The sequence below is a fragment of the Loxodonta africana genome, chromosome 8, assembly GCF_030014295.1.
Source record: "Loxodonta africana isolate mLoxAfr1 chromosome 8, mLoxAfr1.hap2, whole genome shotgun sequence".
Taxonomy (NCBI): Eukaryota; Metazoa; Chordata; class Mammalia; order Proboscidea; family Elephantidae; genus Loxodonta; species Loxodonta africana.
In genome coordinates this window covers 82,490,459-82,507,415 of record NC_087349.1, presented here as the reverse complement: position 1 = coordinate 82,507,415, position 16,957 = coordinate 82,490,459, and the positions used below count along the sequence as shown (strand labels likewise).

Genomic DNA, 16,957 nt, shown 5'->3' with positions numbered 1-16,957 from the left:
GATGTTGAATTTTGTAAAATGCCTTTTCTCCATCTGTTGAAATGTTTGTGTTGTTCTTTTCCTTTGTTGTTAGTAAGATGTGTTCCATTGGTTGATTCCCTAATGTCGAACCACCTTTGCATCCCTGGAACAAATCACACTTGATCATGATGTCTAATCCTTTTATTATGTTTTTGAATTTGGTTTGCTAGTATTTTGTCGGATATTTTTGCATCTTCATTAGGGATATTGGTCTGTAGTTTTATTGCGGTGTTTTTGTCTGGTTGTAGTATCAGGGTAATGCTCACCTCATAGAATGAGTTAAGAAGTGTTCCCTCTTGTATTTTTTTTGAAAAGTTTAAGTAGGATTGGAGTCACTTCTATAAATGTTTGGTAGAATTCTTCAGTGAAGCCAGGACTTTCTTTGTGGGGAGATTTTTGATTACTCTTTCAATCTTATCATAACAAATGGGTCTGTTGAGATCCACTATTTCTCCTTGAGTCACTGTAGGGAGTTTATGTGTCTCAAGAATTTTGTCCCATAACCTCTAAGTTATGTAATTCATTGGCGTACAACTGTTTATAGTATTCCCTTACAGTCCTTTTTTTTTGTGTGTGTGTGTAGGGTTGGTTGTAATGTCTCTACTTTCACTTCTAATTTTAGATATTTCCATCTTTCATTTTCTTTGTCAGTGTAGCCAAAGGTTTGCCGATTTTATTGATCTTTTCAAAGAACCAGCTTCTGGTTTTGTTGATTCTGTTGTTTTTCTGTTCTCTATTTCTGCTCTAATCATTATTATTTTCTTTCTTCTGGTAGCTTTGGGCTTAGTTTGCTCTTTTCTAATTCCTAAGGTTATAGAATTAAGCTGTTGATTTCAGATTGTTCTTTTCTTTTAATGTAGGCATTTATTGCTCTAAATTTCACTTTGAGCGTTGCCTTTGCTGCATTCTGTAGGTTTTGGTAGGTTGTCATTTTTTTAGGCCATTCTAAGAAGTATACAGTTACATCTCATTATAGCTTAATTTGCATTTCACCCTGGTGGGACAGTGGTTAGTAGCTCGGCTACTAATCAAGAGGTCAGCAGTTCAAATCCACCAGCTGCTCCTCGGAAACCCTGCGGAGCAGTTCTGCTTTGCCCTATATGGTTGCTATGAGTCGGAATCGACTCGATGGCAACAGGTTTTTTTGTTTGTTGACTAAGGATGTTAAACATTTTTTCATGTGCTTATCTTCTTTAGTGATATATCTGCTCGTATCTTTTGCCCAGTTCTTAATTGGGTTGTTTCCCTATGTTTGAGCTTTGAGAGTTCTTTGTATATATTCTAGGTATAGGTCCTTTATTAAATATTTAATTTGCAAATCATTTTCTCCCAGTCTGTGCCTTGCTTTTTCATTCTCTTAACAGACTCTTAGAGAGCGAATGTTCTTAATTTTGATTAAGTCCATCTTCTCAATTTTTAAAATATAAATTATATTTCTGGTGTTGTGTTTAAGAAATCTTTGCCTAAACCATGGTCACAAAGACCTTCTCCTAGTTTATATTTAGGTATATGATCTATTTTGAGTCAGTTTTTGTAAGTGGGGCATTCTTTTTGACCAAGCAATTTACTTGTAAAGGATTTAAAGAAATGACAGCCTGTATGGTACAAAATGATGCACAACTTCCTCCTTTGTAGTGGATTTAAGCGGAAGCAGGAGGAATGCTTTTCTCTGAGTAAAACATATCCTTCCACAGATTAAAGATAGTACACGCTGCAAATTCGGCCATCATTGCTATCAAATTTGCTTTCAAAACACTTAATAAGGAAAATGCAATAGTGTGAATGGATTTCTTTTGTACTGCTCCTTAGGGCTTAAAATGGAGCTTGTTTCCAGGTGAAATATACACTTAATGTTTCTGGAGTAAGAAACATTCCCCAGAGCTTTATCACAATCAGCTGTTGAATCAGTTGGCCTGAAAGAGAGTATTAATTTCATCTCCTTCAGAAGCTAATGGGCAATAAACATGTTGCTGCTGGCGAGGTGACACATTCTTTATCAGTATATATATATATAGAGAGAGAGAGAGGTGGTATTTTTTTAAACCAGGAATCATGAGATATGGAAAAGCTTTAACTAAGTAACACTGTACTTTACAATAAAACTTTTAAAATTAATGACAATTGTTACTGATTGAATTATGTCCCCTCAAAATGTATGTCAACTTGGCCAGGCCATGATTCCCAGTATTGTGTGGTCGTCCACCATTTTGTTATCTGATGTGATTATCCTCCATGTTGTAAATCCTAACCTCCATGATGTTAATGAGGCAGGACCCCATCTACAGGATTAGGCTGTATATTGAGTCAGTCTCTTTTGAAATGTAAAAGAGAGAAGTAAGCAAGAGGAGAGGATCTTCAGACCACCAAGTAAGAAGAGCGGGGAGTGGGGCACATCCTTTGAACCTGTGATCCCTGCCCTGAGAATCCTCTAGACCAGTGGAAAATTGATGACAAGGACCTTCTCCCAGAGCTGACAGAGAGAAAGACTTCCCCTGGAGCTGGCATCCTGAATTTGGACTTCTAGCCTCCTAAACTGTGAGAGAATAAACTTCTGTTTGTAAAGCCATCCACTTGTGTTATTTCTGTTAATAGCAGCACCAGATAACTAAGACAGTATTTGACATAAATTTATTTTCACAAGTAAGTTTGTGATTGAATACCAGTCAGCAGTTTGAGGCATCTTTTTACAGCTTACTAATTTTTTTATTGGATTTTAATTTCGACTGAGGCTGGCAGAGGTCAGAAATGTGGAGATCTCCAAAGCATTTGCTCTGTGTTACTCAAGAAAGGCTGGAAAGGCACCTGGTAAATGAGAAGTGAGCAGTGATCAGGCAGGATATATTTTTATTGGTACAGCCTAGTTGAGCTAGAACAAAAGCTGGATTCCAGCCAAGCATACATCTGTATATAGCTCTGTCCTTGGGACTTTCAGTTCACATCTGGGCTTAGGGGCCCAGATACGTGGATTCCAGGTGTGGTTCTACCAGTCACTACAGCTAAATCCTTGACTCATAAAGTGATGTATCTGCACCTTCCTTATGTGAGGGGGTTGGGTTCTAAATCACTGGTAGGATGAGAACTAGGCCAAAGTGTATACTTGTTTTCTGAATTGAGAAAAGATTGCATCATTTAAGGAATGCAGACTTTTTTTTGTATGTTGTACTTTAAGTGAAAGTATACCAATAAGTCAATCTCTCGTATAAAAACTTATGTACACCTTGCTACGTACTCCTAGTTTCTCTCCCCCTAATGAGACAGCACACTCCTCCTCTCCACCCTGTATTCCCTGTGTCCATTCAGCCAGCTCCTGTCCCCCTCTGCCTTTTCATCTCGCTTCCAGACAGGAGCTGCCCACATAGTCTCATGTGTCTACTTGATCCAAGAAGCTCACTCCTCACCAGTATCATTTTCTGTTTTATGCCCAGTCCAATCCCTGTCTGAAGAGTTGGCTTTGGGAATGGTTCCTGTCTTGGGCTAACAGAAGGTCCAGGGACCATGACCTCCAGGGTCGTTCTAGTCTCAGTCAGACCATTAAGTCTGGTCTTTTTACAAGAATTTGAGGTCTGCATCCTACTGTTTGCTCCATCAGGGATTCTCTGTTGTGTTCCTTGTCAGGGCAGTCATCGGTTGTAGCCAGGCACCATCTAGTTCTTCTGGTCTCAGGCTTTTGTAGTCTCTGGTTTATGTGGCCCTTTTTGTCTCTTGGGCTTATAATTTGTGTTTTTGGTGTTCTTCATTCTCCTTTGCTCCAGGTGGGTTGAGACCAATTGATGCATCTTAGATGGCTGCTTGCTAGCATTTAAGGCCCCAGATGCCGCTCACCAAAGTGGGATGCAGAATGTTTTCTTAACTAGGAATGCAGACAAAGTTTTTCTTCTCACAAAATTTTCTTAACACTTTAGTGCCCACTCTAATGACTACCAGATACTAGAAGTACGACTGCTGGTAAGAAATAAAATTTTGGCATTTTTAATTTCTGTGATGTTCCAGCATGAGTTCCCCTGTGTGCCTTCCCTGAACAAGTTTGAAATCCAGCCTGTAGATGTTTGGTCCACGTATTAGAAGCTGACATTTTAAAACTGGGAGTTTTTTCACCAAGACTCTTAATTCCTGGCTGCCCTGGTAAGGTTGAAGTTCAGACACACGAGGGTCCCCTATTCCTGTATGGCACTGAGGAGTGGCTGCCCGCTCTGGACATGTGTCTTCAGCTCCCCAGTCAGCCCCTGTTGTCCTACTTCTGAACTGCTTCCCTCATTGACCACCCGCTTGGCCCCATAGCCTTTTGGGTTTGCAATCTCTGTTCCAGAGACAATCTCTACAGTCATTTGCACGACTTCTGGAAACCTGCAGTCCTTTCCAGAAAGGGAACTTTAAATCTGATTATTCCGTGTGCAGATGTGCTAAGTTTCTAGTTGAAAATCTTTAATTTCTCATGCACAATGATGGTATACGGTGGCCCTTTTGACTCAGTAAACCTTTCCAAGGAAAATAAACTTCAAGGCCAAACCAAAAAACTAAACTAGTTGCCATCGAGTTGATTCTGACTCAGTGAACTCATACATGTTTCAGAATAGAACTGTGCTCCAGGGAGTTTTCAGTAGCTGTGATCTTTTAGAAGTAGATTGCCAGAACTCTTCTGAGGTGCCTCTGGGTAGATTTGAACTGCCAGGGTTTTGGTTAGTAGCTGAGCACCACCCAGGAACTCCAAACTGCAAGGCCAGGTACATGTAGATGTTTTCAGCAAGTACTGATTGATGACCAGTGTTAGGCCAGGCCCTGTGTTAGGTGCCTAGGGACCCCATCTTCCTACCTGTGTCAGCTAATTGAGTGCGGCCGCCACTGACATTCGATGATATTCATACTGCTGTTCCTATAAGGACAGAGTGAATAAATATAAACAGTATGTATGAAAGTTAGGAAGAGACTAAATTGTGGCTTTTTAATTGTGTGGTAAAATGTATATATCAAAATTTGCCATTTCACCATTTTTAAGTGTACAGTTCAGTGGCATTGATTATACGTGTTGTACATCCATTATTACTTTTTTTCCAAAGTGTTTTCATCACCCCAAACAGAAACTGTTACTGTTGAGCATTAACTCCCCAGTGTCTGTGGATTAAAAAAAAAAAAATAATAGTAATGCAAGGATCTTTTCACTCTCAGACAGGAATTTTCTTGATTTCTTTTTGGTTTGCTAGATTGCAACTATTTTAATTTTGTGTAAGTTTGGCTAGTCTAAAGATAACCCACAGGTTGGGAATTTTTTGTATTTTATTTTTCAGTTAATTGCTTTAAGTTTTTTTCTTTGGTGGCAAGTCATAAGATTTGCATTGTAATCAAATGGAGTACAAGCTTTGAAAGAAAAGTCTCTTGAGCTCTGTGTCTAGACTACACAGGTACCCAGTGTGTCACTGGTGAATGTAATAGGAAAACGACAGATCCTTGGACTTAATATATTGATAAGTTGTGGAACTGATCATACCTTAATAAGGTGTCCCTATGAATCCTTTTCTGGGGTCCCTCTTATGCAAACCTTGCTGCCTTTGTTGCAATCTGTTAAGTCAAGCAGTTTGTTGCATTAGGACAGGTGAATATTTTAAGGAGACTTGGTAAATCCAAGGGGTTACGGGAATGTTTGAAACTCTTCTTTTAATGCCTTTCGAAGTTTGGCAGCAAGCAGCAGAGACCTGCGTACACTAAGACTGCATAGTGCTTTTTTTCTTTTTTGAAAACGTGTTCTTTCCCTGTTCCTAATCGGTAATTACAGCCCCATAGTGGCCCCTCTGGTGCAGATGCAGAAGTAATAGATGAAGAAGCAGAAATGAGTTAGGCGTACACAGGCAGCGCAGCGGTGGCGGGCCTGCGGCACAATAGCGCAGGAGCTAATGCAGTTGCCACGGGAAGCAATTTATTCATATCGCCAACCCTGTCCATTCCTTATACGTGCCTCCATTAAATCATTAAATGGGCTGCTCCTCCTTTTTTAACTCTTCATGTATTGAAACAGGCTTCTGGTCCAGTATGGCTTTTTGATTTGTAGAATGGTGATGTGTCAAAAAGGAAAAGACTGAAATTGACTCACCATCCCTCTCCCAAGCCGCTGCCACTTCAGGGATTGCACCCCAGAGCTACTTTCATAAGTATTGCCCCTGTTTGCTGTTGTACAGGTGTTTTCTTAGCATATTGGTACTGATAGCTTAATATCAACCATAAAGGCTATTTGACAGGATAAGGGTTCCAAACGCATTTAAACTTTCCTCATTATGTAAAATTTAGTTTTTCTCAAGAACTATCTCAAAGTTAGCCTTTGTTTAGGAGGCTCTTCGCAGCCTAAATGTGGCATTTTTATTCTATTGTAACGGAACTCTCATTCTGTAAGTATTCTGCCTGTTTTCCCCTTAGGGTGATTTTGTTAGGTGGTGGGAAAGTGGCTGTTATTAACCATCTAACACAGAACTTGTGTTCTCTAAAAAACCAATCATTAAAATCCCCTTGACTGAAGCCTCAACTTTGATTGTATTTTAAACAAGAAGCAATAAAACCATCATAAAAATAAGTGGATAAGAGATTAGTACCTTCTGAAATTAAGTGGATATATGATTAATTTAGCACACAGAAAAAGAATTCAGTGTGCTCATACAGCAGTCAATGTGATCTCAGACACCTGGGAAGTCCAAGACCTTTCAGGGGTCCGCAAGGGCAAAACTACTGTGGTAATAATCAGACATTATTTCCATCTTCACTGTGTCCGTATTTGCATGGGTGGTGCAAAAGCAGTAACAGATAAAGCTTCTGACCCTGAGCAGGAATCAAGACAGTAACACAAAATTGTTCTGGTGGTCATTGTAGTCTTCACTACCGTGCACTCATAATTAAAAAGAAAGTACCTCTTTCATGTAAGAATGAACTTGTTGAAACTAAATATTGGTCAATCTTGACCTTTGAGGACATCTCTTAATATACTGCATGATGAAATGGGAAGCGTGTATAAAGCACTTCCGCATACCAAAGTAACCATGCTTATCTGGTTTTCTGAAGGAAAAGGTCCAGTATATCCTGGGACTGTGTTCCGGAGATAGAACGGCAAAGAAATCTTGAACTTTATTGTTTATTGTTGGTTGTACATTGGTGTTTTATGTTTGAAACTCTTGTGTGTGTATTGTAGATGGAGCAAATGAGTAAGTATATTATTAAATATACTGGGGGTTGGGGTTCTCACGGGGAGGGGGAGGGAGATGCAGATGTGGAATTGGGGGAGGTGAGGAAGAAGCCTGCTGTGTTGGATTTGAAATAAAGATATCACTGTGTAGTTGTGATTTAAGATATTTAAAGTATCTTTGCTCTGTTCAAAGAGCCTAGAAGCAATGATACTTCACTAGCAAGAAGCACAGCTAGTTCCCAGGTCTTGGTTTCTAAATGCCATTTTCCGAAGAAGGGTACCAGGGCTCCTTGGAGAAATATGGCTGATTCGACATCTGGGACAGGCCAAAGTACAAGGTGAGCTTGACATAATTGTTACGTCAGGAACAAGGAGGTGCTGAGAGACTGTTCACGTCAGGTCAAGAAGACACAGAAACTGGCTAGAAGTGGTTCATACTGGCCACATTTAGGACAGTTTGAGCATTGGAAAGAATGGCGACAGTAATGGGTTATAACACACTGAATAAAAAAAGAATCCAGAAATTCGGATTGGAAAGAGAGTAGGAGGAGGGAGGAGAGAGAGCTATACAGAAAAAGTTTAGCTAATACATGTACCAAAACCAAAAACTAAACTTGCTGCTGTTGAGTTGATTCCGACTCACAGCGACCATATAGGACAGAGTAGAACTGCCCCATAGGGTTTCCAAAGAGAGGCCTGTAGATTGCAACGGCCGACCTTTTGATTAGCAGCCAAGCTCTTAACCGTTGGGCCACCAGGGCTCCAGTATATGTAGGAGGGATAAAATTTAAAAATCACTGTTTTGCAACAACCCCTAATGTAATAATTGATTCAGGTAAGAATTATCAGTGGATGCTGAAATGCTTCTTTGGGAGAAGGATATTCAGAGAATCTCAGATATCACCCTACCAGTACCAGCTGCTGTAGAGGTGGCCCCGACTCATGGCAACCCTGTGTGTGTCAGAGCAGAACTGTGCTCCATAGGGTTTTCAGTGACTAATTTTTCAGAAGTAGATTGCTAGACCTTTTTTTTTGGGCGCCTCTGGGTGGACTCGAACCTTCAACCTTCTGGATAGCAGCCTAGCACATTAACTGTTTCCACCACCAGGGACTCCAATATCACCCTACATAATACTAATTATAAAGGGGAGAAGGTACCATTGCAAAGGAGAAATCTGGCAGATCCCACCTTAACTAGTTTGATCAAGGAACATCACCACTGAAAAAGAGAGACAACCAGACATTATGTACTTCCTGAAGGAAGAACTCAGCACTGCCTATGAAGTGATATTGCCAAAAAGAAACGAACTTGTATCTGACAAGCCCTTAGAGAAACACCAAGTTATAGGAAATCCAAAGGACTGAGTAGTATGCTAAACAACATCTTAGAGCTATACTGAAAAAACTCCAGACTCTGGGAAATGGGACTCAGTTTCTCCAAAAATAAGGTGCAAGAAAAAAATAAAAGATGGAGAGATGCAGAAACTTGAGAGATCTCTTGACCAGTATGTGAAGCTTATTTGCATCATGATACAAGTAAACTTAGACACATAGCAACCCTATAGGACAGAGTAGAACTGCCCCATACAGTTTGCAAGGAGCGCCTGGCGAATTCGAACTGCCGACCCTTTGGTTAGCAGCTGTAGCACTTAACCACTACGCCAATAGGGTCGCTATGAGTCGGAATCAACTCGATGGCACTGGGTTTGGTTTTTTGGTTTTTATACGTAAGCCGTAAATTTAAAAAATTGAGACAACATGCCAAGTGCAGTAAGTCATTCACCAAAGGACAGACACTGTTTGAAAACACTTATATATGAAATATCTGTGTTGTTGTCATTAGGAGCCTTCGAATTGATTCTGACTCAAAGTGAACCTATGTACAACACAACAAAACACTGGGTGGGCCAGCCTGACAATCCTTGTTATGCCTGAGCCCATTGTGGCAGCCACTGCATCTATCTCGTTGAGGGTCTTGCTCTTTTGCTGACGCTCTACCAAGCATGATGTCTTCAGGGACTGAGCCCTCCTGATAACATGTCCAAAGTATGTGAGGTGAAGTCCTGTCGTCCTTGCTTCTAAGGAGCATTCTGGCTGTACTTCTTGCAAGACAGATTTGTTCTTCTGGTGGTCCATGGTATATTCAATATTCTTCGCCAACACCATAATTCAAAGGCAGCAGTTGTTCTTCAGTCTTCCGTACTCATTGTCCAGCTTTTGTATGCATATGAGATGATTGAAAATACCATGGCCTGGTCAGCTGCACCTTAGTCCTCAAAGTAACATCTTTGCTTTTAAACACTTTAAAGAGGTCTTTTGCGGCAGATTTGCCCAATGCAATACATTGTTTGATTTTTTTTTTTTCTTTAACAAACAGAAATTTATTTTTGAATGGTTTTAGGAGGTTAGAAGTCCAAATTCAGGTTGCTGGATCTAGGGGAAGGCATTTTCCCTCTGTTGGCTCTGGAGAAAGGTCCTTGTCTCTTCTGAGCTGCTCTTGGGCAATCTTCATGTAGCTTGGCATCTCTCTTCTCCCATTTCTACTTTTCCAGTGCTTGTATAATCTCTCTTATATCTCAAGAGATTGACTCAAGATACACTGTACACTAATCCTGCCTCATTAACATAAAGACTACCTATTCCCAGATAGGATAACCACAGGCATTTGTTCTTATGTGACATTGTTTGATTTCTTGACTGTTGCTTCCACGGGCATTGATTATGGATCCAAGTAAAATGAAATCTTTGACAACTTTGATCTTTTCTCCATTTATCACGATGTTGCTTACCGGTCCAGTTGTGAGGATTTTTGTTCGTTATGCTGAGGTACAATCCGTATTGAGGGCAGTAGTCTTTGATCTTCAGTAAGTGCTTCAAGTCCTCTTCACTTTCAGCAAGCAAGATTGTATCATCTGTCTGTTGCAGGTTGTTAATGAGTCTTCCCCCAGTCCTGATGCCATGTTCTTCATATGAAATGTCTAAATAGGCAAATGCATAGAGACCGAAGTTTATATTAGTAGTTACGAGGGGAAAGGAGAAAAGGGGGAAGTCATTGTTTAGGAAGCATTGAGTATTGGTTTATGGAGATGGAAGATCTGGCAATGGATTACGGGTGATGGTTGCACAACATGATTAATACGGTAGGTGTCACTGAATTGTACATATGAAAATGTTGATTTGGCAAACGTGTTATATATATCTTTTACCACAATAAAAGAATAAAAAAAAAAAGACACTAGAACTGTGAACAGAGACTGTACAAGTGATGATGATGCTGAGTGAAATGATATGATGTCTACAATTGCTTTAAAATAATTTGGAAGGAGGGCAGTTGGGTAGAAATACCCACGATTAGCCATAGGCAGGTAATTGCTGAAGCTGGCGGTCAGCATGCGGGCTCATTATAGTATTCCGTGTACTTTTGAATCATGTTTGAAATTTTCTGTAATAAAAACATTTTTAAACACTACCAGTAGTGGGATGCCCTGTCATTTTGTGCCTTCTGAGGCAATATGTTGAGAAGTGCATATCACCTCTGGAGAATTGTCACCAAAATATTTAACCTGAATCTAATGATGAGGGAAGTAATCAGATAAACCCAGAATTTTATATGACACTTGTCCTGGATTTTCCAAAATATTATTAAAAACAACAAAAAGCAGTATTATAAACAACCAAATATAAACTTCCCTTGTATGGATTCTCTTTCCCCCAAAGAGGGGAGTTATAACACATTTTAGGGACAGTTGCAGCCATTTAAATACGGATTTATACTAGATGGTATTATTGAATTAATGTTGATTGAGGTATGATTATAGAGTTCTGGTGGCACAGTTCCAATCCCCCAGCCACTTCTTGGAAACCCTGTGGGGCAGTTTACTCTGTCCTTATAGGGTCGCTATGAGTCAGAATTTTCTTGATGGCACTGGGGTCTTTTTTTGTTAATGATTTTGTGTTTCTGTAGGAGAACATCATTATTCTTGGGAAATGCGTGCTGATGTATTTAGGGTGAATTAGTATGATGTCTGCAAATTACCTTAAACAATGTGTAGGTATATATGGATTAGGTTGGATTATATTAAATTGCTTTTTTCTAGGTCAAAAACAGTTAAATATAATAAGCAAATGCCTATGGTTCAACTTAATATTTGTTGAGAAAGAGAGAAAGGGAGAGGAAGAAGTAAGAAAGCAAACATGGTAACCGGTGGTGATTTGAGTTGTAGACTATTCAGGTGTTTGTACCGTTCTTTCAACTTTCTGTGTGTTTGAACCTTTTCAGAATTCAAATAGGAGAAAAATTGGTAGCCAACAAATAATAATGAACTCTCAGCAGATACGTATTTGTTAGATTAAATGTGCTGGCAACATTCTCTCTGGGAATAATTGCCCATAATAGCATTTAAATCGTCTTGGAATTAATTCCCAAACTACTTAAATGGATTTAGATTGTAGAAAAGAAGGAAAGCTACTTATTGTGTAAAACATTCATACCTCTGGTAATATTGTATAAAACGTTCATATCTCTGAATCAGTATATAAAAAAGATAAGAAAAATAAGGAACTATAGGTGTAAACGATCTAAGAAGAGCTTAATAATATATCCTGGAATCTTTTTTACATCACATATAAAGATAAATCCACTGATCATTGTAAAAAAGAAGAAAGAGACCATTGGTTTCTCAAAAACCAATGCCCGTATTCATATTTTTTTGTGAAGAAATCAAACATGGCTTTTATCTAGGTGTGGTCTTGACATTCTCTGTAAAATAGGACATATTTCTAGAATTTGAAAAAGTCTTTTTCTTTACTTCCCCTCCCCCCCTTTTTGCCACAAGGTGTCAGCTGAAGCACGTTTTGCTCAGGGTTACTGGGGCCTTTTGGGCAGCTGTGGGTCTGTACACCATAGCAGATTGATAAAGTTATGAAATCATAATTTTTGTTCCCCTTTAGAAAAATTTCCTAAGTAATTACAATAGCCCCTGGTTTTATACTTCTCTTTCGAATCCCAAACAGATACCTAAAGAAGTGGCTGACATTTTTAACGCCCCCAGTGATGATGAAGATTTCGTCGGCTTCCGAGATGATGTTCCCATGGAAACCCTCTCATCAGAAGAGAGCTGTGATAGTTTTGACTCACTGGAGTCAGGGAAAAAGGTACAATGCTTCCTCGGGCAGGTGTGTTCATCCGGAGGCCGGGATCTTGGTTTGGATGTTCTTTTATTTCAGCATGGGCTGAGATTGGTGACATTGCTGGATTGTCGAGCGTTTTATACAGTGTGGTGCCTTTATGTTTTCAGAAACCAGGGAGAGTACCTAATTCACTTTTGCTGTTTTAATCCTTTTTTATGTACAATAAACTATATATTTTTTTAAAATAAAAGGCCTTCACATGATCAAATCCATTTTCTTTGCTACCTCAGGGCTGTAACCTGTGGTGAGGTTGTATTCAGAATCCTCCTACAGGGTTGGCAGGGGAGGGCTAGTCCTGCGTAGCGATAGCCCACACTGCAGAGCATGGCCAGGCAGGGCAGGATGTCGTAGTTACTATGAGACAATTGCATCTCTGTGGTACTGGGGTGTGATTCTGTTGGTACCTTGCTCTTGGGATTGCTGGGGAGAGCATTATTCTTTCTTTAATGACTTTGATCTGTAGCAAACACAAGTTGCTATTCTCTGAGAGTTGGATTCCTGGAGGTTTATATTATGCCTTAGCAATAGCTTGGCCAATCAAAGTATCTAGCCTTCAGTGGCATTTTCTTCTGAGTTCATTGTGGCACTCAAAATTCCTCATTCTCCCTCGACCACAGCCTCTGTTTAAAAGGCTGTAAATTAAACCCACCAAAAAATAAATAAATAAATATATATTTTTTTTTTTTAGCTTTAACTAGGAGCCCTGTAGCACAGTGGTTAAAGTGCTTGGCTGCTAACCAGAAGGTTGGCAGTTCGAACCCACCAGCTGCTCTGCAGGAGAAAGATGTGGCAGTCTGCTTCTGTAAAGATTTACAGCCTTGGAAACCCTGTGGGGCAGTTCTACTCTGTCCTATAGGGTTACCATGAGTCGGAATCGACTTGATGGCAGTGGGTTTGGTTTTGGTTAGCTTCAGCTAGGCAAGTACAGTAAGAGAAGCTGTTCATTATATGTAAGTAAAGTGCCTGCTTGGAGTCCCTTGGTGGCACAAATGATTAAGCACTTGACTACTAACTGAAAGGTTGGTGGTTTGAACTCACCCAGAAGTGCCTCAGAAGAAAGGCCTGGCGATCTACTTCTGAAAGATCACAGCCTTGAAAACCCAAGGGAGCAGTTCTAATCTGCGTAAATGTAGTTGCCGTGAGTTGGAATTGGCTTTATGGCAACTGATTTTATTTTTTTAAGTGCCTGCTTAATTACTTGGAAGACTCTATGTTCTGGTCTTGGTTGGAGCCGCTCTTTCTTTGGTCACCAAGAGTTTTCCCAGTCCCTGCAGCCCTCATCTTCTTGGACTTCACTGTGGCTTTGATCCCGCCAGCCCCTCCTCTCTCTCCCCTTTGTCTCTTCCTCTCTGTTAACCGTTTGTTCTTTGTCAGCATCTCTTCCTTTTCCTGTCCCCAAATGTGCTTGTTCTCCAGGATCTTGTCGTCAGACACTTTTTCTCTTTCACGAGCTCATTGATTATCCTGGCCTTCACTCGTTACCTCCACATTCTTGTTTGTAGCTTGGCTTCTGTCTCAAGCTGCAGATCTATTTCTGACTTGTCTTGGTTGTTCAAGAGAGATCAGAACCTCTCATTTGCCCTCCCACACTGGGTCATCTCTCAGGCTTCCCTGTCTCCACCTCTGTCTTTGGTCTTTCTTGAACCCTCCTCCTCTTCTCCCATCTCCCTGACCCCCATCCAGGTGTTGATTAAACTTCTGCTATGTTCCTGAATCTACCTTTCCTTCCTCTTCCCTCTTCAGTTACTATAGTTTTCATTACCCGGTACCTGAATGCTCATCCCTTCCTTCTGGGATCAGTCCTAGAACGTAGCTCTGGTCACCTTCCTCCCTTATTCAGAACTTGTTAGAGGCTCTCCATTCCAGCGTGGCCAGGCAGTGGGGGAGAACGGAGCCCCAGATGCACCGTGGGGGGCTTTCTGAGCTGTGTAGGACACGTGTGAAGTGCTGAGCACAGAGCCTGACACAGGAAAGCCATTGAAAAACAAAGCAGCTGCTTTTGCTCTGTGATGACTGCCTTTTTACTACATGTCGAGCTGTCCTTCACGGACCCCCCAGTCTGATCCCGGCCTGCCTTTCATGGCTGGAGCAGTGTGCCAAGAGCTTTTTGCACAGGTTGCTGTTCATCCGCATACCTCCCTGGGAAGGAACAGGTGCTGCTATTATCCCCATTGTCCAGGTGATGAAGCTGACACTCAAGGAGGTGAAATGCCTTGCCCAGGGCTCACACCTGGGAAGCAGCTGAGCTGGGATGTTTAGCCACCATCTTTCACCCCTTGGAGTCCCTGGGCGGTACAGGCGCTTAGGATGCTCACGACTAACTGAAAAGATGGAGGTTCAGGTCTACCCAGAGGCACCACAGAAGAAAGGCCTGGTGATCTGCTTCTGAAAACACAGTCACTGAAAACCCTGTGGAGCACAGTTCTACTCCGACACTCATGGGGTTGTCATGAGCCGGAGTCAACTCCGTGGTGACTGACTTTCTCACCTCGTACCTTCTGTGGCTGTTTCCTACTCCCTGTGCTGCAGCAGGCCAGGAGCTGTGCTGATTCCCTCACCGTACACCATTCGGCCCTTTCTGAGCCCTGGCTTACGCTGTTCATCCTGCCTGTGTGCTCTCTCACCGACGTTTAAGACTGCCTCCAACCGGTTCCAGTTCAAGTACTGCTCTTTCCATGAAATCTTACTAGGTTTTCCTTCTGTATGCAGCTGTACGTGTCATACCTGCCTCATAGCACTGACCTTCACTGTGGTAGTTTGTGGGCTATATAGCTTCCCCCTAAGTTACAAGCTCCTGGGAGGAAGGAACCTCATACTTGAGTGGTATTTTCTAGCATCCCTGGCTCTGAAGTTTTATCCTCATCTTGTCCCTGTCCTCTTGTTTCATGCATCAGGCACCCCCACCCCTGGCTTTTTACAGAATGAGCACCAGTGGGTGTATGATGGATGGAAGTGAAACGGGTGCTGGCCTGACTTTCTGGTTTAGCAGGCTATTGATGGCCACTTTTGTTAATTCCTGTCACATGAGCTTTGAAATAAAGGTGTCACTTCCTCTCTTAACTCCTCTTCTGATCTGCTGTTTGCTTAGTCTTGATGGCGGTAGATGTCAGTGCCCGAGGAGCACACATGTTGCCTGGCATTGATTTTGTGGCAGGTTTTGTTTTTGTTGTTGATTTGTGACTTAGGAGACCGACCGCATGTGTTACAGAGTAAAACTGCTCTGTAGGATTTCCTTGGCTGTCATCTTTACAGGAAACTCTGGTGGTGTAATGGTTAAGAGCCACGGCTGCTAACCAAAACACGGGCAGTTCAAATCCACCAGGTGCTCCAAGGAAACGCTTTGGGGCAGTTCTACCCTGTCCTTTAGGGTCGCTATGAGTCGGAATCAACTCAATGGCAGCAGGTTTTTTGGTTTTGGTCATCTTTATAGAAGCAGATCGCCAGGCCTGTTCTTCTACCGTGCTGCCTGGGTGGGTTCGAACCACCAACATTTTGGTTATCAGCCGAGCACAAACCATTTGCGCCACCCAGGGACCATAGTACTGATTTTGAAGACTGATGAGCAGGTCTCGTAGAGCAGGGAGCTGTGCAGAGGTTGAACCAAGAGTACAGGGAGATGCATGGAGTGGAGTCCTACAAAAAAGCAGTTTTTACATCTTTGGAATAAGGAAAATGTGAGCGCAGGCCTCATTTAAGGACTGTGGTTGTTATTTTTCTCCATCAGAATTGGCCACTGATTTCTTCTGTCTTGCCACTGCGATGTCAGGCCCAGTGCAAAGGGCTGAAAGAGGGGCGGGAGGACTGGAAGGTTTGAACTTTCTGCTTCAAACCTGGGCCTGTTGCCTTCGGGCCCCAAGCCGGGGGCTTTGGATATATAACAGAATTCACAGGAGACCCCGTTGCCCTAAAACAGCCGCGGGGCTGGCTCGGGGCTCCACCAGCAGATGTTTCCTGCACACAGAGGCAGCAGGCTCACGGTGGTTTTCCTCGGGACCCAGCAGTGTATCGCTCTTCCGTCATAATAAATCCTGTCCCCCATGTCCCCTGTCCACACACGCTCATAATCCATCCTAACCAGCCTGGAGAAGCTGTGTGAATCTGCGTTGAAGATGTGTCTGCTGACGTTGGTCTCCTCTAAACACAGTCTGAATTTCACTTTAAAGAAACTTACTTCTCTTTTGTGTATGTCTTGTTTTTCCCTCCAAGCAGCTGCACCACAGCGATCAACAAAGGAATGAAGTAATTTAGCCTCGAATAAACTTATTCCAATTACTCATAATAATTCATAGGAGACGTTTTTAAGCTTAAAAAAAATGCTGGATGTAGGCATTTCTTTCTCTGTCCTCTTGTAAGTTTTCCACTTGTCTGTTGTATCTATTTTTCTCCAGAGATTATCTGAGCTCGAGGAAGTAGATAATTAAAATCAGGGAAAGGCAAGGGGAGATAAAGATTCTCAACCAAATTGGTGTTGCTGCGAGGGGTCATTGCTATATCTGGCATGCCAAAATAAAAAAAGCACTGCTGTTGATTCTGACTCATAGCGACCCCATAGGGTTTCCAAGGCTGTAAATCTTTCTGGAAGCAGAT

At 41.7% G+C, this 16,957-nt stretch overlaps 1 protein-coding gene across 5 annotated transcripts in view; it reads left to right on the top strand.

Annotated features, from left to right (window-relative positions):
* CDCA7L (cell division cycle associated 7 like) overlaps nucleotides 1-16,957 on the top strand; it is a 40,952-nt gene that overhangs the window by 13,576 nt on the left and 10,419 nt on the right. For 3 of the 5 annotated variants that reach the window (XM_064290062.1, XM_064290061.1, XM_064290060.1), the window contains exon 2: nucleotides 12,194-12,334. In XM_064290062.1, the coding sequence (XP_064146132.1) occupies nucleotides 12,194-12,334 (141 nt within the window). Of the gene's footprint in view, nucleotides 1-12,193; nucleotides 12,356-16,957 lie in introns of all 5 variants that reach the window. The other 2 variants (XM_064290059.1, XM_064290058.1) reach the window with 1 other exon arrangement.